The following is a 25,111-nucleotide window of genomic DNA, read 5'->3' as shown; positions in this document are numbered from 1 at the left end:
TAGCCACGCCTACAAAACTCCATATAAGGCAAAGCTCAGAGAGAGAGTTTAAAATGACAAAATGGTGACTAAACGGTGAAAGAGCGCCTCCTAAGCGTGGCGTGTGCTAAAGCTCTCAATAACGCAGCTTAACCATGGCAGCATGTCATCTAACATAGACACACACACACACACACACACACACACACACACACTAACTCCTCCACCTTTCAAAAAAAAAAACATGAGGGTGCCCTTATTTTTGTCCTAATTGAATAGCTAGTTTTATTTATGTTGATGTATGGATTAGTTTTGGAATCACTTTCCTTCAAGTCAGTGATGTGAAACGACTGAGATAAAATAGGTGTGTAACTGAAATAAATAAACGACTCGACTGCGTAATCCGTATATAAAATCTGAGTAATTCATCGACAATTATAACATATGATACGAAATGAAGGATACAAATGTTTTTTTCCTGGAATAACTGGATTTTCATGAACACCCCATGCTCCTGTGAACGATTTACGAATAAATTCTCTCATATCCAGTTTGATAAATGAGGCCTGATGTCTATAGTATCTGATGTACACACAGATACTATAGACACACTCACACACACACACTCCGTTCTACAGAACATTGGACACATCAGATGTCAAGCTTTCATAGCACGTTATGTTGTTGACTCCAGGAATAGAGCTACGAGATAAAAATAGCTGGGCTTGTGAAATTTGAACAGTTGATCAGTGACGCCCCTGGGGTTAGCGATGACTCGCTCTCGATCAGTGCGTGGTGAGTCATGTTGGCACACTCTGTCAAAGCGGCAGATAGATGACGCATATCATTGCAATATTTGTGACAAATTAAAGGAAAAACAAACATGAAGTGTGTTAGTACAGTGTTGGATCATCATGTGCTGCCAGAACAGCTTGAATCCACCTTGACGAGTTTGGGGAACTCTGAACTCAAAAAGGACTAAAGTGCCGCTGCATCACTGTAGCTAGAAATGAAGTGAGGCCTAAATCCTACTGCATCACTATCAGCAGGTATTTAGGTATTTGAACAGAATTGTGGGTAATGTAGTAAACCATTAACCAAAGTGAAAACCCTGTCGATGAAAAAAGTTTAAAATAGACATCAGAATTTCATTACAAAATAAATCTGACACGTTATTGAAGATTATGTGTTAAAGATTAATATGCAAATCATTCAGGGTGGATTGTTCCTCAAAAGCACACAAGTTGTTAACTGTTAAAGTCATGATAACAACACCGCTAGTTGTAGTATTAGGCATTTACATGTGTCAAAGGGCAAAGGTCAGTGCTGAGACAGAGACATGGGCTGATCAGGTTCCAGCACAGGTTCCTGTACTTTGGATCACTCGTGCTTAAACAAATGGCGGAAGAAATCAAATTTTACAGTTTGATTTACAGCTGATGGAGCTGTAAATCACTCACTCCAATCTGACACATTTATTCCAATCTGGCAACCGTGGTTATATCTGATACTCCTGTGGGCTGAGCAGCTTGTGGGGAGTTCTGTGGATAATTATAAACACACATACACACACACACACACACACAGATCTGTGAGCAGCCGGTCACTTGACGTCCACGTTGCTCTGCTGCACTGAAGCACATGGAGGTGAGAAAGCCAGCGTCCAGAAAACGTGTCCGCTGTGAGAGCACAGGTGAGGACACCGAGGATTTGCGCATGAGTTTGCTTTGGGTTTCGATTTAAGGCTCAGATTTCAGCAGCCGCATGGGAGCGCGATGACGGGTCACTACGGGTCACACACAGGCCCGAGACCGCAGGGTTCGATTTACTGTTTACTGCTGTGACAACGTGCACTGTTTATTTATTTATTTATTAATTATTATTAATTATTATTATTATTATTATTATTATTATTATACAATTTTATAATTACACAATTAATGCCATATGAACCATTTTAGTTTCATATTATTATAATACAATAAACAAAATAAAATAATGACAATGATATTATTACTCTATTATTTATTTCTTAATCTCTTTTTTTTCATCTTATAACAATATTAAAAAGTAATATTGAAATAATTATATAATACAATTGTTGCCTTGTTATTAATAATGTCATTTTTATTATTATTATTATTATTATTATTATTATTATTTCTTCTGGCTTAGTGGTTAGCACGCTTGTCTCGCACCTCCAGGGTTGGGGTTTGAATCCCGCCTCTGCCCTGTGTGTGGAGTTTGCATGTTCTCTCCGTGCTTCAGGGGTTTCCTCTGGATACTCCGGTTTCCTCCCCCAGTTCAAAGATGTGTTGTAGGCTGACTGGCATTTCCAAATTGTGCCTTTCGATGGATTGGCACTGCGTCCAGGCCCTGGGATGGGCTCCAGGCTCCCTGTGACCCTGTGTAGGATAAGCAGGATGGATAATAATAACAGTCCTGATATTCATCCATTATTATCATTTACTAATAAATATTGAGTTATTTTATGATGAACTTAGAAACTGTGTTTGATCTACGGTATATATTATAAATAAAAATAATACTAATACTAAACTGACTGACAAATTCTAACCCTTGAGGGTTCTTCAGTTGTCCATCTGTAGGAACCGTTAAAGGTTCTGTGTAGAACAGAGTGTTTTATCTATCAGAAAGCGTCTGAGTAGAACATTTCTGGAAGCTTTAATTATCCACTGAAGCATGTAAGAACCCCTGTTTTATCTAATATTTCTACTATTATTGCTGCTATTAATAAAAATTATAATAATATGATTTTCTGAAGTATTGTAATGTTTCTATTTTGAGGTGAAGTTTAGTTATAGTGGGCTGCGCCAGGCGAAAAAATTCTAAATGTAGGTTTTATTAGTTATCTGAAATCTGTACGCAGATTGTTGTGAAAGAAACATTACCTGCGTTTCAAATGTCATTTACTTTACATACAGATCTGAAAATGTCATATCAGGTGAACACAAATGACACTACAACTGCATAAGGATCTGCTTTTGGAAAATCAGTTCTCTTATTACGCTTATTGGTGTCGAGCTCTGTGGCCTCTGCTGTTCTTCCTGAATCAATCTGCTCCGGGATAAAATTAATACTGGAGAGAAGTTCTTGCAGCTGGTTTTCTCAGGTTTTCTCAGAATTTCTCAGAAGAGAAAGTCTTTCTCAAAGACTCAGGAATGTTATTTAAAGGAATTTTCTCATTGTTTTGTATCCGCTGCTATTGAGGCATTTTTAATCTTTTTGTGAGTGAACACTCTGCCTGCATGAATAATAATAATAATAATAATAATAATAATAATAATAATAATAATAATCCTGATGCAGAGATTGTAGAGAGTGTAAGGAAACACGTCCTCTCTGACTGAGTGAGATTTTGCACTTAAATCATTTATAAGACCCAGTGGGCTATCGAAGATTAAGTTCATGATCGTTAATCTGGTGTTTAAAATGCCGGCAGTGTAATTTAGCTCTATAACGAGTGTTGTGAGTTAATATTTGTCTTTCATTGCCCTGAATGCTCATCACTCAGAGGTGCCAAGACCACTGAAATGCATTGCCAAGTTCCTGCAACTCAAGTGTCGATTTACAGAGTTGTTCACTGTGTGGAGGGACATCAGGAACATCAGGGACATGTAGAGGAGCAAAGTGTCCAATGTCCACAATCACAATCACAAATCCCCCTGGAACACTGAGCACTTTCTTATCTCCTGGTTTGATTAAATCACCTATAATCCCACTCACGTGAACTTCATGTCTGATTGAATCTTCAGTATCTGTAACCAGTTTAACTTCAGCATAATCTCTATCCAGAACATTTATTCCTCTTCAGTAAGCGCTTTATCCTGGTCAGGGCCGTGGTGAATCCGGAGCCCATCCCAGGAACACCGGGTGCGAGGTGGGAATACACATTCTCTCGCTCGTTTACACTTAGGGGCTTTATAGAGTCACCAGTCGCCAGAACCGACATGTTTTTGGGAAGTTGGAGGAAACCGGAGAACCCAGTAGAAACCAATGCCAGGAGAACATGTGAAACCGTGAACAGACAGTAACCCGAGCTCAGGATCGAACCGGCGACCCTGGAGCTGTGAGCTCTATTCAACACGGCTTAACATACAGTATTTGTGATTACATTTGACATGGATTCCTTTGCCATGTGATAAGAAAAGTATAAAAGTCTAAAAGCAGTTGTATAATTCTGACAATAAATAATAATGAATAAATTCCCAGAAAAATAATGGGATTTTAAAAACTCCACAGGTCTTAGCATGAGCCAGACATGAGAGAAAGAGTTATTATGTCTGTTCTTATGGAGTAAGACAGAAAGGAAGTTCTGATATAAGATGATAATTGCCAAAATGTAAACACTACTGATAAATTTATAAGCATTACCCTTACTGTTTCATTTAAAACATATTTAAAACATCTATAAGATATAAGATGGTGATCAGCGATTGGACGTTGGGAAACAATGGTGATTCATGATTGGATGTTGGGAAACAATGGTGATTCATGATTGGATGTTGGGAAACTGGTGATCAGTGATTGGATGTTGGGAAACAATGGTGATTCATGATTGGATGTTGGGAAACAATGGTGATTCATGATTGGATGTTGGGAAACAATTTTGATTCATGATTGGACGTTGGGAAGCAATGGTGATCAGTGATTGGACGTTGGGAAACAATGGTGATTCACGATTGGATGTTGGGAAACAACGGTGATCCGTGATTTGTCATTGGAAACAGTGGTAAGCCATGATTGGATGTTGGGAATCAATAGTTATATGTGATTTGTCATTGGAAACAATGGTAAGCCGTGACTGGACGTTGAGAAACAATGGTGATCACAGATTAGTTGTTGGCACCAGTGGTGATTAGTCATTGGTAGTAGTGGAACAAAGATTAGATTTAAGTCTAGGCATACCATTAATGAACTGCATCAATAATTATATCATTGGACAATTCTTACAAGGATAGTAAGACGAACGTGTGTGTGTGTGTGTGTGTGTGTGTGTGTGTGTGTGTGTGTGCACAATAGGGTAACCCAGATGAATCGGCTGACAGAGGAAGTCCAATCCTCAGACTTTAGCCTTATCGAACAGGCCCCTGCACACACACACACACACACACACACATGCTATCCTTTGCTGATTAGATACCTGTACTTCTTTGTGACAAAGACAGACACACACTGAAATGGCTCAGCTGCAAAGACAACTTTCCCAGAATCCCCTGGAGAAGATCTGGGTACCATGGATGAACAGTAAGCTGAGCCGAAGACGCGGGTGTAAGTGACAGCAGAGTGACGTCTCTCTCCTTCTCCTTAATGCTCTCACCTTCTCTCTCTCTCTCTCTCTCTCTCTCTCTCTCTCTCTCTCTCTCTTTGAACTGGGCAATTTTTCAATTTAGCAGCTGTTTGCTAACTTAAAAGGCAAGTCCCATGTGTGTGTGTGTGTGTGTGTGTGTGTGTGTGTGTGTGTGCGTTTAATCATGGTAGAGTGTATCATTAATAGATCATTAATATATAAAATGGTGCAGCTGTGAGTTTAGAGTTTTTTGCTAATCAGAGAAAACACACAGCTACACGATGTGCTTCTCAGTGACCTCAAGGCCGTTAACCTCAGAAAGATACAAGTTCATGGTCCTTTGTCACACACACACACACACACACACATAAGAACACATTATGTACACAAAGCTACATAAAGAATAAAACACTCCATGTTGTGCTGTTAAAGTAAAATAACGAGTGACGGCGTGGTGTGATGAAGCCGGAGTTGTTCTTATACCGAACTGTTTTATTCCTCTTATACAGAGATTTGCCAGTGATGACCTTTTTTATTATTTAAAGAACATCCCATACTTTTTATCTGTTTATAGTTACATTAAATGTTGTAGAACATCCATGAAACAAGTTAGTTCCAGTTCTTACTTAGTAGTTATAAACAGTTGTTCCTTCATCAGCCTCTCTTTTTCTTTCTGTTGAAGTTAATAAGATGAAAAAATGCAGCTTGACATGTTACCAAGAAACCACAAAACATTAAGTCCTCGTAAAAAATGTCAGAAAACCTAAAGCTGACACTGGAGACTCCTTCCACTGTTATCTAAATGCTTCCTTACAGAAAATTTCGCCATGTCATTGATTAAACACATTTTTTATTTTGTTAAATAAGAACACATTTTTAAAATCCATTTATTATTAGCCTTAGATTATGTGGAGCTTTGTAGGGCTTTAGGGCTTGAGTCCAGACTCGAGACATTTTCTGTATTGGCTTGGACTTGTCTCGGGAATTATTGCCATTTGTACTTGGACTTGTCTCAGTCTTGGGTGTTGGTCTCTCTAAATATGGTCTTGTGTTGTCTTTTCTTTTCACATGCACAACGTTTGACAAGAAGTAGAACCTTTTCCTGGAAAACAGCCTAATTATTGGCGCAATGCTCAAATAAAGCCACTAGCTGAAGCAAAGTCTCAGCCTCGAAAAGGATTTGATGGATAACACTCATTCGCACTTTCATTTGTCAAGTCAAGTGGCTTTATTGTCATTTCAATCATATACAGCTGGTACAGTACACAGTGAAATGAAACAACATTCCTCCAGGACCATGGTGCTACATAAACAACACAGAGCTACATGAGACTACACAGACCTACACAGGACTACATAAAGTGCACATGTGCAAACAGCGCAAGACAATAATTACTGATCCAGGACAACAGGCACAGTAAAGGACAGTGCAGCGCCGAGCAGTACACAGTCCTCGTGTACAATAAAGTGCAAAAAGATATTAGAATATTATAATAATAAAAAATGCTGTAAATGTAAACATTACTTACTAGTTAGCAGCAGAAATGCTGGTGGTCAGTACAGTATTTTGATTACAGTATTTTAGCAGCAATTTCAGAAAGAAATGTGAAAAAATTGCAAAAGGAGTGGAATGGTGTTTAGTTGAGTGTGATTGTGTGTGTGTGTGTGTGTGTGTGTGTATGGACTCGACCTTGACCTGGCCTCGACCGTCTTAAGACTCAGTCTTGATTCGATCTTGGCTAGTCCTGGTCTTGGACTTGTCTTAGACTACAGCCCTCGAGCATCCGCTATACAAGTCCCTGTTACTGTAGAAAGCTGCTGTCCGAGCTGCTGTTATAGAAACTTATTCATCACCTTCTGACCAGTTAGATTAGAGAATTCATCAGAGCTGTGGTATTATAATGTAAATTAAGTCACGAGTGAAATGTGGGGAGAATTTGCCACCAGTGGATAATTCTTAATTTAGGAATCTTTGAGCAGTGGTTAAGGCTCTGGGTTACTGATCAGAAGGTCAGGGGTTCAAGCCCCAGCACTGCCAAGCTGCCACTGTAGGGCCCTTGAGCAAGGCCCTTAACCCTCTCTGCTCCAGGGGCGCAGTATCACGGCTGACCCTGCGCACTGACCCCAGCTTCCTAACAAGCTGGTATATGCGCAGAAAAGAATTTCACTGTGCTGTAATGTATATGTGACAAATAAAGGCTTCTGCTTCTAAATGTCTGAGATTTTCTTTGCTCTAGTGCCGATATTGTTCTGGCTCTCGGCAATCGCACACGCCCCACGCTCTAATGTCATACATGTTGTTGGTTTCATTTTTTTTTTTAAAAAAAATCTTTTTATCGTGTTCCAGCATCTGTGCCGCAGTTCACAAACTCACCCACTATGATCGTGATGGTCGGTCTGCCTGCCAGAGGAAAAACCTACATCTCCAAAAAGCTAACACGCTACCTCAACTGGATCGGCGTTCCCACGAAAGGTAAGTAATAAACAGAATTTGTAGAGCATTTGTTGAATGCGGATTACTATCATTACTATCATCATGCGGATTAATTGCGGATTACTATCATTTCACCAGTAAGACAGATTAAACTATTAAACTATAAATAAAAAAAAGATAAAATAGAAACCAAACAAATTTGGTACTACTATTAATAATCTTTATTTTTATTTCCAAAATCTGCATAATGATTTAACTATAACTATCTACAAGACTAATGACTTTGATCAGCACTGTATCTGTGATAGATTTTTCTTCCCTTTCCTCTAACAGTGTTCAACGTTGGACAGTACCGCAGAGAAGCTGTTCAATCCTACAAGAGCTATGAGTTTTTCCGTCCCGACAACGAAGAGGCCATGAAGATTCGCAAGTAAGAGTTGACCCTGTTGAATTTTGTTAGCCATTTTCTCCCTAATTCAGTTTTGCTTAATCTCCACCCACCAGCCAGCTCTCCCCTATCACACGGAAGGAAAGTGCTATCCGCCGTCTTCCACATACTTGAGCTCACAGGTGCCCACGATTGGCTAGTGTCTCAATGACTGACAGGGGAGAGAGAGAGTACGCCCCTCCCACATAGACAGCACGGCCAATTTTGCTATCTTGGTCTCCCAGCTGTCCTCTTGGATAGCGACCCTGTTAAATTTTATGTGAATTATTCCAGGGTTTGGCTGTAACGCCGTTAATGTTATAATCTTATCTCTTTATTGTAATACTAGATAGACTTGACTATATTCAAGATATTTTCACTTGCTAAAATGTCATTTTCTGCACTGGAATGTAAAACATGAGGTCATGTTGTGTGAAGTGTTGTTGTTATTGTTGTAGCTGTGTGTGTGTGTGTTTTTGTGTTCAGAGCTTGTGCACTTGCTGCATTAAAAGACGTAGCTGCCTACTTCAGTGAGGAGCATGGCCAAGTGGCGGTGAGTGCATCAACAACGACACCAGTTCAACCAAAAAAATGACATTTACTTTTTTTTTTTTTTACCTCAAATCACAGACAGGTTTAGTGTATGAAGTGTGCTTCTTTACTTGTGCACTGGAGCTATGACGCTAATAAAGAAAGCGTACAGCCTCCAGGTTACAATACCTTTATCTTGTGAAGTTGGCTTTAAATATCAGTCTTTTTGCCTGCAGGTGTTTGATGCCACAAACACAACGCGTGAGAGGAGGGAGGTCATTCTGTCGTTCGCCAGAGAGAACGGCTACAAGGTCAGTAAAAAAACTGAACATGATCAGTTCTGCTTCAAAACATTTACACGTGCATTAGATATAGCTCTCTGATGAACTAGACGTTACTTTTAACACTTCAATTTTGATTATTTTCCAATAACAGAATAAAGTGTTTTATTCCTCTTATACAACAGTGAATAATAATAAATAATTAATCAATAATTACAACTGCTTATTTATTAAAGAACAACGCATCATACTTTTTTTTTATCAGTTTATAGTTACATTTAATGTTACTGAGAAAAACATGAACTGGTCTGTCTTGAAGAAAAAGCGCTGACACTGGAGACTCCTTCCGTAAATGTCTCCACAGAAAGCTTATACATTTAATACAATTTTCTTTGTTAAATAGCAAAAAAAAAAAAACATGTTTATTATTAGAAAATTTTGTTCTCTTCCAGGTGAGGCTAGAAATTCTGGGTCGCATAAAAACATGATTTATAAATAAAATAATTAACTCGTCTTATGTCGATTATTAAACTTATATAGATTTGTTTTAACACATCACTGAATGTTTGATTTCTCATTTAAATCTGATTCTGATTCTCTTTACACACTAATGAAACCATTTAAATCTAATATTAATTAATAATTTTAAAAAAGTGTTGTTTCTTTTTTAGGTGTTTTTCGTGGAGTCTGTGTGTGACGATCCTGAGATCATTGCTGAAAATATCAAGGTAAAGATGAAACTCTCTCCAACTCTATTACACTTTTTTTTTTTTTTTTTTATACAATTGTTCCTCAAAAAAACAACAGCTCTGTAGGGTGCAATATAAATTTTCAGAGTGCGCATCAATCGTTCTGCAAAAAAATGACAATTTTTTAAATAAAACCAACCGTATATTGTAAACCTGTAAAACATAAATAATACATGAAAATGTACTGTATCATTTAAAGTGTCATTTTTTCACAATTACATAAATATTAAAACTTGAGCAGAAAACTCATAAAGATATTGTGGAAATTATGGTGTTCAATCATGCCAAAAACAGACGATGCACTAGCTATAACTATTAAGTATCAAAATTCTAATACATGCAAATGCAAATAAGAATTTAACAGAAAAAAAGAAATAGTTGTAAAGGGACAAAGTATTTCTTATGCTCATGTATAGTCTTGGATAGAGGGATGTCAATTAAGCATACTCATTAGCATATTAAGCCCCGCCCACCAGTACATGTTTTCAGCTCAGTGATCAGTGAGTTCAGCTGGTGTTTAAGATCCATTTCTATATTTTATGCCAGATATCCTGTAGAACTAGATAATTATTAGTAGACCTTGTTGTTGTACCTCACGTTTTAGTTATGATCTAATCAAATGCGTAAGAAAATAGTGTAAAATATGATTTATTTTCATTTGTGTATGTCATGTAGTGTTTTTTTGTTTTTTGTTTTTTTTGCTTCCCTGCAGCAAGTGAAGCTCAGCGGCCCTGACTACATCGGCTGTGATAAAGAGGAAGCTGTGGCAGATTTTCTAAAGAGAATCGAGTGCTATAAGATCACCTACGTCCCTCTGGATGATGAAAAAGACAGGTGAGATAACAGAAGAGTTCAATCATTCAATCATATGTGCTTTTTGTGAGATTTGATTGATCTGTCAATAAAAAAAAAATCTGTAAATTGTATGAATTAAGTAGCAGGATCAAAAGATGTTGCATTATATTTTACATTGAGTTGTATAAAAAGTAATTCAGTTTATTTCAGTTCAATTGATTAAATTATTGAACAAGTAAGTTCTTGTATAATTCATCTTTATGGGATCTCATCATTTATATATTCAGTTATTTTTATATTCATCTGATGTGAGAGTCATAATAATTAAGATGACTATTCAGAGATTAGACACTCAGAGCTGTTTATCTTCTCAGCTATCAGTGAGTTAAACCATATTTAAACATCTTACACCATTTTAACTCGCCTGCTTTAAACGTGGAGGAAGTTAGGAATTTGACCTAAAGTTTAAAAACTTTTAATTAGTGTACTTCTGACATGAATGTGAATGCAGTGTGACAGCACTGTCCCTCTTATTGTAAATGCAAATTCAAATTTTATTCACCAGAGACACACTTTATGACCTCAGTGACATCGAAAATTGTTTTGGCATCTTATCAGGTTATCTATTTTATGCACTTTTGTGCAAAAAAAAAAAAAAGTTTGCATGCAATTTTACAGCACCTGCAGCCTGAATATCAACATTCTGGTAAAAGCAACGTATCAAACTTTCACTCGAATTCTCTGTATTCTCTGTATGCCACTTACCAGGCTCATGAAACTTCTCCTTCTCCTCTTCTCTGCAAACACACTCACACTCGCAAGTTACAGCGTAACATGTATTTATGTACAAGTCTCTGTATTCTCATTAGCCTGAAGTATTTACAGCCTAAAAACTATCTGCATTTTGAAAATACCTGTGTTACCGTACCATGTTACCACGTGACTTACAAGCCTGATGTCATGAAAAGCATAAATGTTACGCATGAACTGGGCTATGCTCAATATGTTTAAAAAAGAGATCAAATTATTTATTACTTATCGATCTTATTCAAATAGTGTAGTGGTAAAAATGGATAAATTCACATATTTACAATGTTTTTTTTTTTTGTGAATCCATTTATTTCTGTAAAGCTGCTTTATGACAATGTCCATTGTTAAAAGCGCTATACAAATAAAATTGAATTGAATTGATTTGAATTGAAGTAGGCGTGGTTAAATATCTCAGAGATACTGAGCATTCAAGTGAGAGTTTGATATGTTGCTATGTGAGCTATGCTACGTACATGTATAGAAAGTGCTGCAGATATGTTTTTTCTGAGGCTAAGTTGGTATAAACACACCTGTTGCAAAAAAAAAAAAAAAAAAGCTGAATTCCATATATGCATGTGTGTAACATTCACATCTCTCTCTCTCTCTCTCTCTCTCATACAGAAACCTGTCCTATATAAAGATCTTTAACGTAGGCAGCAGGTATTTGGTGAATCGTGTTCAGGATCACATCCAGAGCCGGATCGTTTATTACCTGATGAATATTCACGTCACACCACGCACCATCTACCTGTGCAGGCACGGAGAGAGCGAGCTCAACCTGCTCGGCCGCATCGGCGGGGATTCGGGTCTCTCACTGCGTGGAAATAAGGTTTTTACCTTTTATATTCATGATACCATTATATACCTACGTAAGGAGTAAAACCCGATGCTGTTATATGAAAGTGGTGAGATGAAGTGGAGTTACTGTTACCACCCTAAAGTTGATTATTTTCCTATAACGGCATGTCCTGAAGTGTTTTATTTCTCTGGTACTACAGAGATTTGACAATTATTGCAATTTTTTTATTTATTATAGAACAAAATGTCATACTTATCATCCATTTATACTTACATTCATTGTCGTGGAACGTCCACAAAACGATTTGCTTCCTGTTCTCACTTAGGTTCTAGCATCTATAAACAGTCGTTTATAACTACAAAGCATAAACTCTTCTGTCCTGAAGATGTTGGAAAATTTAAAGTTACAGCTTTACTTCTGACTGTTACAAAGCTCTGACACTGGAGACTCCTTCCATTAATGTTATATAAACATCTCCTTATAGAAAATGTCTCCAGAACAACAACAAATCTGTTTATTATTAAGCTTAAATTATGCCAGGATCCAAGTGCAAGTCAAGTGAATGAGTTGTTAATTTAGAAACGATAATGTTTATAAAGATGCTATGCTAGGTTTTGCTCTTCACTAATCCTCTAAAGTGCACTGAGTTGCTTTTTAATGCGCTGTATTAAGGGAGTGTATAAATGCAGCAAGTGTTTTCTCTCTCAGTTTGCGGCGGCTCTGGGTAACTACATCAGGAGTCAGTGTATCCTGGACTTGAAGATCTGGACGAGTCACATGAAGAGGACGATCCAGACTGCTGAGGGAATCGGGGTGCCGTACGAACAGTGGAAGGCTCTCAATGAGATCGATGCAGTGAGTACTGACAGAGACAACATTCAAAACCACTGAGAAATAAAACTCTCTGTGAGATGTAGACTAGCAGAACGCCATGACTGCATTGATCGCAGTTTGTGGCTGCATTTCTGAGGCGTCACGTTGAACACGACAATTTTTTCCACTCCAAATGAACACCTGTCATCTCAGCGTGCACTTTAGCCACTTTGGCACCATTTTCCACTCATGTTGCATGTTGCATGAAAATGTTCACATTTTATTCACCTTTAAAAACAGACAAATGCCAAAATTCAGAATAAATCTAATGAAATTCAAGATCTAAAAGCAGGGAAGAAAACATAAAAAGGGCACCTGGAGGGCTTTAAATGGTTTTTCTAACCCTAGAGGGCACATTTTCTCACACATCAGAGCACCTAGAGGGCACTTCGTCATATTTTTGCAGGTTGTATGCAACTAGGTAATTGTAAGTTTTTTATTTTTCTTTTTTTCCCCTAAAAAGTTTCTGATTGTTTTTCATTTTATTTGTGTACTTTGCAATTTCACATTAAAAGTAGGAAAAGTTCTGACATGATTTATCTTGGTTTCTTTTTTTTTACATCACAAAAACCTACCATTCTTACACGAGTGTGTAGACTTTTTATATCCATTGTAGGGCATTGCATCATGTATTATACACTGGAAGGGCATCCTAGAGGGCACTTTGTCATATTTTTCTCGCCTATATTTTTCACAACGTCTCATTTTCTCCACTGGAAGGGCTCCCATTAGGGCATTTTGATCATGTTGCCTCACATGTTAGGGGAAACCTATAGGGCACTGCATCATGCATTCTCCACTGAAACGGTACTTCATCATGTTTTCTTGCACAAAGTGTCACCCCAGTAGGAATTTCATCATTTTTTTTTGTTTGAAGGGCAGCCATTAGGGTTCTTCATCATATTTTCTCCACTGTAGGATGGCACAGTATCACATTTGATCTACTGAAGGGGCATCTAGAGAGCTGTGGCCCTTTCACCCGCTCCCCAAGTCTACCAGTGTCTAACTATCACTGCCAATGTTGTTCTTTAGGCTGCTCCCATTAGGGGTCGCCACAGCGGATCAGTGATCATTGCATGCTTGATTTGGCTCAGGTTTTATCCTGAATGCCCTTCCTGATGCAACCTTCTCATTTTATTCGGGCTTGGGACCGGCACTGAGAGTACGCCGGGGTGGTTTCATGCCTCGGAATCAAACCCGGGCCACAGTGGTGAAAGTGCAGGATCCTTAGCTGCTAGACCACCAGAGACCCTAAATGTCACTGCCAATAATTCACTAAATATCTTTTATAAATTATAGGAAATGCTAATTTCCTGAATAGGGAATGTGTGTGTGTGTGTGTGTGTGTGTGTGTGTGTGTGTGTGTAGGGTGTGTGTGAGGAGATGACATATGAAGAGATTCAGGAGCACTTTCCTGAAGAGTTTGCACTGAGAGACCAAGACAAATATCGCTACCGTTACCCAAAGGGCGAGGTAATTACATACTTCCAATCTTTATATTTAAATATTTATATATAATAAATATATATATATATATAATTAAATTTTTTTTTAAAGAAAGAGTAATTACTTAGAGTTAAGGCTCAGATACACTGTCCGATACAATAATAATAATAATAATAATAATAATAATAATAATAATAATTTAGCTGAGCAGTGACAAAATTTTACTATATTTTACTATTTGCTCCCAATGTATGATATATTACTACGGTAACATGGCTAATATCACTGATAGCATAGTTAGCTACCTGAATTTGATCGACAGTTTCTAGCTAACATTAGCTAGCTAGCAAATTAAAATTGGCATAAAGCATTCACATTATGAGAAACGGTATATTATTGGCATACAATGTACGGTATATTAGCTATATTATATTACTACAGTAATATAACATAGCTAATATCATTAATAGCATATTTAGCTAAATGAATTTCAACGAGGTAAGATTAGATACCTAGCAAAAAAAATTAGCATAAGCATATAACACATAACATCAACGGAATTTGGCTAATAAAGATTTTATACGCTAGATTACTTAGCTGAATATATAGACACTACTGAAAGATTAGCTTACACATCCTTGTGGCTAGATCAGTAACTGTCAGCTAACATTTGCTAGCTAGCAAGCCAAGAAGCATGACCATATATTAGTACTTTAAAAAAAGACAATAAAATTTAGCTAGTAAAAGGTTTTAACGTTATAGCTAAACACTGTTGAAAGATTAGCTTACACATCATTACGGCTTGATCTGTAACATCTAACAATAGTTAATGTTAATTGTTTGCTAGCTAGCTTAAAAATGTTATTTTTGTTATAAATGTGCCAGAAGGCTAATTAGATATTCGACAATACCCAGGATGACTTAAAACCTTCACAGATACAAATGAGCATTTATTTTTTCCGTCTCTCGTCCTCCTCGTTCTAGTCGTATGAGGATTTGGTTCACAGACTGGAGCCCGTGATCATGGAGCTGGAGCGTCAGGAGAACGTTCTGGTCGTCTGTCACCAGGCCGTCATGCGTTGTCTGCTCGCTTATTTCCTGGACAAAAGTGCAGGTGAATATAACGCGCCAAGGCTCCAGGGAGTCTGTATGACATATTTAAAGGACTGCTTTTTTTTATAATTATTTTTCAGGCTTTTTCAAATATCTGGGTCAAAATCCAGGCCATTACAGACAAACAGTGAATCAAAACACTGGCAAACTAGGTCAGAAATGGCTAGACCTAGAAAACTAGGTCAAAGAAAAAAACACTACAAACATAACAGACACCATGAAGGAGTTTAGATGTGCCGCTAACACAGAGTAATATCTAATGTTTGAGAGAAGAGTGCTTATTAGCGTTCATTTTAACATAAAGATTGTCAGTAAAACTTAATAAACGTGTTTGTGGTGATAACTGGCTATTAAAAAAGCTAGCTTGCATTGCAGCAATGGTCTGTCATTGAGTATGTTAGCTGAACGTACTGTCAGTTGCTAGCTAGCTAATACCACCATAAAGAACGATATTGAATATAACTAGCTGGCTAGGGTTACACTGAATGGTTCTGATTTAAGCAACTAAATATAAATGTCTAAATAACTAGCTAACTTGCTTGTTAACTGCCAACATTCTATAAAATAAAGTATTATAACTGCACTTAAAGAGCTTTTTTTTTGGAAATATCCTGTCATGTTAGCTTATGTTATCCATATACCTAGCATTAGCAGGTATGATGATTGTAAAAAAAAAAAAATGAACGTGACTTAACATTTCTCACAGAAATCCCGTCAAGTTAGCTCAGAATAGCACATTTTAGCAGTGATAATTATTAACATTTATACATGACTTTAAAAATTTTTTTTTTTAGAAATTCTGTTGTAGCTAGCTGGTTAGCAGTAAAGTTTACATAAATCCTGTCAGGTTATCTAATGATAGCTAGCTGGCTAAACAAATTCTGTGAAAATAACGACTTCTTTCTTTATACTTGAAGAGTTCCTTATGGAGTCATAAACATTTTGTCTTAAGGCCACACCCACTCCTAGCTGTTCTCATTTCCATATATGGACTAAATGACATGCTGAGAGTAGCTAAACATTACGACTACATTTCAAAGGGCTCATTTCCTGAACAATGACATCTAGGGGACCTCGACTATCGCAGGATGGGGTTAGCATTATTAACTTTCTATTTGATTGGCTAAAAAAATCTAAATATATGGCTATATGTAACGAATAAAACACGTCCTGAAGAAGTAAGAAATCTTAAAGTTAAGTTACCTCTGACTGTTACAATGCGCTGACACTGGAGACTCCTTCCATAAATGTTAAATAAAAAAAAAAAACTTCCCCATATCATCAGTCCCGTTCTAAGCTGTTACTATAGAAACAATAATGTATTCGAACGAGCACATTAACATAAAACTGTAGATTATAGCTGTGCTACTGTCAAAACTGCTGGTATAGACAATTAATCAACACCTTTTGACCAATCAGAATCGAGAATTCAACATTGCTGTGATAACTTTACACCTTATCGCATTACACAATCACGAAAGCTGACATATGCTCACAGTGCATTATGGGTAATACACATATAATTGATTTTACGCATTCTAGCATTACGAACGTTTTCCTAAAATGGTGTCTGTTCCAGTAGAACTTAATGGGTGGGAAATGGGTGGGGCTTGAGAACTTGAGTCGAGGAAAACAAGAAGTAAATAAAGTGATTCTGTAAGATTAATGTTTATGGTTTTCAGTGTTTCTTCTCCTCTTCTTTAGATGAGCTGCCGTATTTAAAATGTCCTCTTCATACAGTACTGAAGCTCACGCCTGTGGCTTACGGTAAGTCTCATTAATTAATATATTTACTTTTACTTAATTGTGTAGAAATAGAGAAGTTTGGCTATATAGGAGGAATCAAGACATGTGTATTGTTTTGAGTGTCTATTTTTGTACGAGTGCTGTGATGCTAATGTAGAGAAAGGCTAAGGGAATCTCTTCTAACGTTGCAAACTGGAGCTACGACACGTGTTTTTAGCTCTGTGGCGTCGTTTGGTCAATATTTATAGATAACAATTTGTCAATGAACATCTCTACAAAACCGTTTAAGAAGGCGTGACTGTCATATTTACACACGCAGATTAAACTGTTTGTTAACAAGAAAACTAAAAAAAAAACCTTTGTGATGTTAGCTTGCTATTAAAAAAAAGCTAGCTAGCTTTGCAACGTGGCTTTGTCATTGGAGTACGTTAGCTAGATAAGCTAGCTGGCTAGTGTTGCACTGAGGGCTTGTTACAGGAATAAAGAGCTAAACACCTAGCTCGCTCTGTAAAATATAGGTGTTGAAGAAGCTCTTAGGGTCTGACAGGTTTACTGAAAATATCCCTTCACGTTACCTTATCATAGCGGCCTACCTTCAGCAGTAAAAATTAGGCTAAGTAATATTTAAGAATATGACTTAAAATTTCTCACAGAAATCCTGTCAGTTTAGCTCAGATTGGCTAACGTTAGAAGTAAAGGTTATTAGCATATATGTATGAATTCCTGGCTCTCAGAGAGTCTGTTGTAGCTAGCAGTAAGAGGCGTGGCTGTATGGTGATTTATGCTCAGATGATGCTAAACTGCTAGCTATAATCTTCTGCTATTTGTTAGCAATGTTAGCTTTGTAGCTCAAGTGCTAAACTACAGAGGCAGACTCTCAAGACATGAAGTAGGTCATGTTTTGTGAATTTTTTTTGCATAGATGATACTGATAAAAATGAAATAACAACAATCAAGGCAAGAATTTTGTTCAAAATGATCTCTTTGTAATCAGAGACAAATGTCTCACACAGTCTTGCTCTATTTCTCTCTCTCTCTCTCTGTCCTCAGGCTGTAAAGTCGAGTCAGTTTTCCTGAACGTCGAGGCAGTGAACACACACCGAGACAGGCCTGCGGTGAGTTCACTACTGTTCATAAACACATATCCAAAAATGGTCAGCAACCCACAGAGCTCGGGAAACACAGACGATTATTAAACTGTTGCTAATCTGTTAAATCCTCATCATACTAGTTATTGGATCAGCAAATAATCATCTGCAAGTATTTATGAAACAAACATTTATGATCTGTTGCTCAGCACTTATGCATGGAAAATGGCCACAAAGTTTAAAAAAACAAAAATAATTATAATATATTAATTTATTAATAATAAACATAAATATATAAACTATAAGAGCTATATATAACTATATGATTATATTAAACATTTTAGCACTTTTTGTTGCTGTGATTGTGACTGTAATGCACAGCTCAGCTAATTAACCAGGTGTAACAAACAGGGGCATGTGGGCGGAGCTTGCATTAATGCAGATCACTGATTGGTCGAATGCAAAGGTCACAGAAAGGTCACAGTTATCTACCAGAAATTACAGCAAAGTGATCTTCAGTAATGTAGTGACTATCAAACTTTCCCTCTCTTTTCTAGGCTCCGTTTTAGGATGTTTTTAGAGAAAATGTCACAATTTTATCATATGATTTAATTTCTCCATTTCGTTTTTAGTGATTTTTCTCACAGTGATGTTTTATTGTTCCTGATACTTAGCTTGATTTTACATTTCTTACCCATGATCCATGTAAACGCTCCCATTTTCAACCCCAGATGATTCCGAGTACTATCTTAACATTATCTTTCTTGTTTTTATGTATATATATATATATATATATATATATATATATATATATATATATATATATATGTATGTTATAACAGCACAATAATGAAGTTACATTTTAGGGCTTTTTAAGTGTCGCAAATTAACCAGGGCATGTGGGCGGAGCTTGAATCAGTGTAGATCACTGATTGGTCACAAAATCATCCCAATTAATGTCTCTGAATATAGCGCCTTTAAGTGATCTTCACTAGCAGTATAGTGATTAATTTTTTTCTAATCTTTCTTTTACAAGGCAAAATCACAATTTTATCCCAAAATGTAATGGTTCTGATTCTTTTTTATTTATTTTCGCACAGTTATGTTTTATTGTTCCTGATACTCTACTAGATTTTACATTTCTTGCCCCTGTACAGTGCTGTGCAAATGTCTTAGGCACCAATTTTTTTTTTAGTACAAACTTTGTTATAGATTTTCTGACTTCTACATTATTGATTCAGTACAAAAACATTTTAGATTCCAAATTTTAGTTTTCCAGCCCAAAATGAAATGTTACAGAAAAATGTTTGTATGTCAGTAAAGAAAGCAGCAGATTCCATAAGAGACACTTTTCAGATAAAAACAGAATGAAGGCTGCTGGGTTTCGCTGCAGAAATAAGAAGCGAGTCGACAGTCAAAGTCTCCAGAAGAACTGTGGCTGCTTCTGCAAGATGCTCAGTAACACTTCCAGCTCATTTCCTTATAAAACTGCACACACTGCACCTCAGATACTGTTTATTTTAAAGTGAAGGATCGTCACACCAAATATTGACTTTGTTTCATTTATTACTGTTTACTGCTCTTTATAGGATTTTTTTTAAATGTAGAAACATTTAATTTCATTATTTTTGAAGGCATCTTTGCTCTACAGCATTTCTTTACATGTGCCTAAGACTTTTGCACAGAACTGTGTATATAATTTATGATGTGAATTTTCGCACACACTAGTAACTAGTAACTAACTTGTCAGTTACGTAAAAATCTTTTTAAAATAGTTTGGCCAACATTTAAACCTAGAGAAATTTCCCTTAACCCCAAATGTATTGCTGATCAGCCAAGACATGTTTTATGTCTAAAATTGCTTCTTTAATTGTAACTGTAGCTATGAGGCTATTATAGCTAAAACGCAGCAAAAGCCTATGTTAGCTATGTTAATTAGCTTTGTGGAGTTGTTACAAAACTAAATGAGCAAATGCTTTATGAAAATTTATCATGTTAAATCATGGTGTACTACGATAGTTCCTGGTTTTACTTTAGTCCTTAAAGGTAACCATGTTTATTACATATTTACCCATGATGCTGCTAGGTTTTTATTATATTATTTTATATTATATTATTTGGAGTTTTACATAATTACATAAGTTTTACGTAATTATTGCCAGAAGGTGTGGGCTGAGATGGATGCAGATGCAGGTAGAGGTATTTACTGAAAGACAAATCCAAACATTAGGCAAAGTGAAAGTCAAAGAACAGGCTATAGTCAGCTGTGATCAGCAAACATTATACACAGGGAAACATCAAGATACAAAAACCAGGAAACAATCAGCGTCAAAAATGAGTAGCAATCACAGAAACAACAGGTTTGTTAAGTTCAGATGCAAAATACAAACTGAGCGTTACTTCGCACTGTGTGTCTCTTTTAAACTGTGGAGTAATGGTGATTGAGAACAGATGAGTGTGATCAGAAGTCCGGTGATTGGGAATGAATTAGCGGTAATGGGAAAGTGTGTCTGGGGCGGCCATGTCTGTAGGCCGCGGTGTGTTCTGGGAAATTGAGTTCGTTAACAGAGTTGACCTGACTATTATATTTTAGACTGACATTTGATATACATTTCCAAATGTATTACTCTTCAAATTTAAACATTTTTCTTTTGTTGTCATACTGTCTCTATGTCAGGCACCGAACAGGTCTTGGTTGATTGAGTACATTTGCAAAATCTTTGTATTACCGTTTTACAATTTGAATTGCATTTATTTAAAACTTCCCTCTTCACCAGAGTGATGAAGCTGAGCGCAGTCACACTCCAGCGTATCGACACACTCGTGTTCAGCCCATGGCCAGTCCCATTCCGACTAAAGCCCCACACCTACCAGAGCTTGACCTCGCCGAGCTTAGTTTACAGGTATCATGATCAGATACAGATGAGACAGAATCGAGCTAATCAGAAATAATTAACACTCTAATTCCAAACCTTTCATTAGTAATGCGTTTGCTCGGTTTGTATTTTACACGTTCAACAGCTAATGCGCAGCAAACACATGACAAAAACCTAACAATGATAACAACGTGGCTAAACTTTATAACTGCTAATCCTGGACTTAATAAAACTCTGAAGACTGATTTGGGTGCTTGGACCCCTTAATTGCTTCTCAAACGTGCATTTATTAATATCAGTTCTAACATTAATCACATAAATAGATATAGCACATAAAAAATAAATAGTTATTGCATGAAACAGGCCTAAATGATAAAATATTTAAATTCTTGATTTTTGTTAATATGTTTTTAAGGTTAAAATGTACTTTATTTACAATAAAATATTTACAAGTTATTGCTACAATCAGCAAAGTATAAAAGTTCTTTTACTAAGAGCTAGAAAGTGAAGATTACCTTGTCAGAATTTTGCTTTTTTTAATGATATGATATGATGTCATGACCTTGATTAAGTTTCGCACACAAGAAACTGTCATGGCACAATATAAAAACAAAATTCAAAATAACAGGATGCGCTGCATCAAGTGCTATTCTATAGGCTGCTGAATAATGAGTGTGTAAGCCATACTGTTGCCCAATAAATTAGATTTCTTTTAGCTATATTTCAGTGCTTGCCATCTTCTCATTCTGATATCATTGTATTAGCCTTTTTTGTATATTTTTATAATTTATATAAATTGTCTAAAAAATGTAGCAAACTCAGATGTATTTACTACACACAGATGATTTTAATATCTTTATAATATAACACTAATCAACAATTAATTCATATGAATACTAATAAATGATGAAATTATAGAGACTATGGATTGTTTTGGCAATTACCTATTACATTAAATAATTTTATTCAACATTGTCAGACATTTTACAAGCCCCGTGCATGTTTCTGCAAAGCTGAATGTGATGTGATGTGATGTTGCAGAACGTCAGCGTGGATCGAGATGATGAAGACGCTCTCCTGACAGTTCCTGATCACATCTAAAGGCCAAGAAGAAAAGACAGAGTCAAGTATTATTAAAGCAGTTGGGATTAATTACAGTGATTCAGGTGTAATCAGTTAATTATGGCAGCTTCTGTGGGCTTCATCACAGTGAAATGCCTTTTCCTCAGTGTTAAAGAGGACTGCAGTACAAGGTCAGGAAACAGAGGTTGGTCTGATCTTGAGTAGTATTTACAGGGTAAGATACTGGAACTGATTTTCTAGGATGTAGTTCCTAGTTGCAGGGATGGAGAAGTGATGTTAAAGCCGCGAGCTAACATTCATGTTAGAGTTTTATTTATATAGTCACAGATGAGCCTGAGTGCAGAGTCAAAACCTCAATAATAATAATAATAATAATAATAATAATAATAATAATACATTTACAAACCCCAAGCTTGCTCCATTTGCTAAAGGTAATTGGTTAATTCACACTGATATTTAATTCTAAATTAATTACACTAATTAATAATTCATTCCCGAATACTAGTTAAAGAAATCGTGCAGGTTTGCTGGTCATGGGAATCCGAGGAAAACAGGATATTTCTGAACATTTCCCATTTCAAAGGTGTTAAGGGTGATATTTATATATATATTTATTTACCCCAAAACACAAAGTTCTTTTCTATCTTCTATTTTTATATACTGGCTCATAGGGGTGGGTGATTTGACAAAAATATCATATCACAATACTCGATATGCTCAGTATGATACACAATATGCATCACGATAGTTTGCTCAGAAACTGCCGGGAAAACAGCAGTGTTGTGTGTATAAAAAAAAAAAAAAAAAAAGAAAGAAAAACTTGCTTTGATGATACTTTTATTTAATGTTTACAAAAATAAATTATAAAAAATTAATAAATTAATTAAATTAATTCAAATAATTCAAACAATATTAAAGCTATTCTTATAATATATGACAGAAAACTATTTATAAAAATGATCATAATAATTATAATAAATTCAATTTTAAAATTAAGCACAACATTTTCACATCAAATCTGCTGGTTCCAAATCAGAATTGATCTTCTGATCATTTTTTAAAAAATAGCAATTATATCAAGACATATGTGTATTGTGTCATAATTTATCACCAACTCTGACTACAGCCATATATTGATATATTATAAAATATAATCTATTGTATTATATTGTCATATTACTCAATCCTAGTGGCTCAAAATTACAGAATTATTTTTATTACATGAATTTGTCAGTCTATTAAATTTGTGACACTCTCTGAAATGACCAGCAGAGGGAGCTAAAGCACCGTGATAAAGAAAACTGAGCTGAACTGAATGGAGTTTAATAAACTATGAATAAATTGACTAAACTTCATGGGTGCACTAGGTCTAGGCACACACACACACACACACAAACACACATGAACACACACACACACACAAACACACACACACACACTACATGTATATGTACTATATATTAGACCTTTGTTAGACGACATGACTGATGTCTCAGCAAATTAATGCCTTTTCTGAGAATGTGAAGTGTGTAGAAAAATATGTCAGGAAAATGTGTTTATTGAAACCAAACACTGAACATGAACTGAACATTACTCACCATTTTATACCTCCTGTTTGTGTGTGTCATCGTCTGTAACTCTGTACAATCCCAGTGCCATATACGGTAAATTACGTTTCTTGGTGAAGTAACGAGCTAAATCACTCAAAAACAGTTCAAGTCCAAAATCTCCACGTCCACCATTATGCACGTTTTCTGGCGAAAACAACCACACGACACTCGCTACTTCATCAGTCCACATGCTACTTCATCTATATGCTGCTAGGTAGATATATGTTCTTTATTTCCCTTGAGTGATTTGCACCATTACTGGTTTACGCTGCTGTTATTATTTTATGTAATTTATTGTTTGCACACTGATCTGTCACATAGTTTGCACAAAATATAGTCAGATCTTCTGTACTGCTTTCTGTGTTGCACCTATGGCCCTGGGGTCCCTATTAGCTAAAACATATTTAGCTAAAAACGCTTTGATTAAACATTCATGGCTAAAACATTTTGATGAAATGGCAAAAAAAAAAAAAAATTACTCAGGCAAAATGTATTTCAGTAAAAATAAACTTATACTGTAGCTAGAACAAACTGAGGTAAAATCCAGGTAGAACATACTTAACTGAAAATTAACTAGCCAAGACCATAAATTATGAAAACTAAAATTATGTAGCTAGAATCATACTTTATTAACACATATACGGGGAAAATATACTCAGGTAAAATACACTTCGGTAAAAGTTTACTTATAGTTAAAATATACTAAGGTAAAAAAAATAGCTGAAAACATACTAGCTAAAAACCTGCTTAGCTTAAACAATAAAACATACGTAGCAAAGTAGCTAAAATACACAACTAAATGTAATTGGTTAAAAAATATATAGCTATAACATAAATTATTAAAACATACTTAGCTAAAACATATTTAGATGAAATGTACTTATGGCTAAAACTTACTCAGGCGATATGTCCTTTAGTTAAAAATGAACTTATAGTTAAATATATTGAGGTAAAATATAAGCATAGCATACTTAAAATGAAAATAAGAATGAAAATGTATTAGCTAAAACACATAGCTAAATGTATTTTGGAAAAACTCTGTAGCTATAACGCTTTATTTAAGCATATTTGGGTAAATCACATTAATTTAGATTAAATGTACATATGGTAAATATTTTAGTAAAAATAAAAAGTAAAAAGTAAATATTTTAGTAAAAATA

The 25,111-nt window shown here is 35.9% G+C and overlaps 1 protein-coding gene across 5 annotated transcripts; it reads left to right on the top strand.

Annotated features, from left to right (window-relative positions):
* The first annotated feature begins 1,417 nt into the window (after positions 1-1,417).
* On the top strand, positions 1,418-24,739 carry LOC113545685 (6-phosphofructo-2-kinase/fructose-2,6-bisphosphatase). Of its 5 annotated transcripts, XM_026945136.3 has the most exons (16): positions 1,539-1,672; positions 5,023-5,271; positions 7,638-7,763; positions 8,058-8,154; positions 8,638-8,704; positions 8,919-8,993; positions 9,635-9,691; positions 10,425-10,546; positions 11,939-12,146; positions 12,825-12,971; positions 14,358-14,462; positions 15,420-15,549; positions 17,253-17,315; positions 18,345-18,409; positions 21,160-21,285; positions 22,300-24,739. In XM_026945136.3, exons 2-16 carry the CDS (start codon positions 5,181-5,183, stop codon positions 22,357-22,359), a joined length of 1,539 nt encoding a protein of 512 aa, XP_026800937.2. In that variant the 5' UTR covers positions 1,539-1,672; positions 5,023-5,180; the 3' UTR covers positions 22,360-24,739. The 5 variants fall into 5 exon arrangements, with proteins under 5 accessions (XP_026800939.2, XP_026800941.1, XP_026800937.2 ...); XM_026945138.3 differs by lacking the exon at positions 5,023-5,271 and having other exon boundaries at positions 1,418-1,672; XM_053240578.1 differs by lacking the exon at positions 21,160-21,285 and having other exon boundaries at positions 1,546-1,672.
* The last annotated feature ends 372 nt before the right edge of the window (positions 24,740-25,111 follow it).

This window comes from Pangasianodon hypophthalmus, chromosome 16 (assembly GCF_027358585.1).
Source record: "Pangasianodon hypophthalmus isolate fPanHyp1 chromosome 16, fPanHyp1.pri, whole genome shotgun sequence".
NCBI lineage: Eukaryota > Metazoa > Chordata > Actinopteri > Siluriformes > Pangasiidae > Pangasianodon > Pangasianodon hypophthalmus.
This window is presented reverse-complemented; position numbering and strand designations above follow the sequence as displayed.

Bases quoted from the DNA above. Each gene is read 5' to 3' on its own strand.
- LOC113545685 (XM_026945136.3), top strand. From the start codon at position 5,181: ATGGCTCAGCTGCAAAGACAACTTTCCCAGAATCCCCTGGAGAAGATC. The intron at 8,994-9,634 runs GTCAGTAAAAAA...TTTCTTTTTTAG, and splicing joins CCAGAGAGAACGGCTACAAG to GTGTTTTTCGTGGAGTCTGT. The intron at 18,410-21,159 runs GTGAGTTCACTA...CCTCTTCACCAG, and splicing joins CACACCGAGACAGGCCTGCG to AGTGATGAAGCTGAGCGCAG.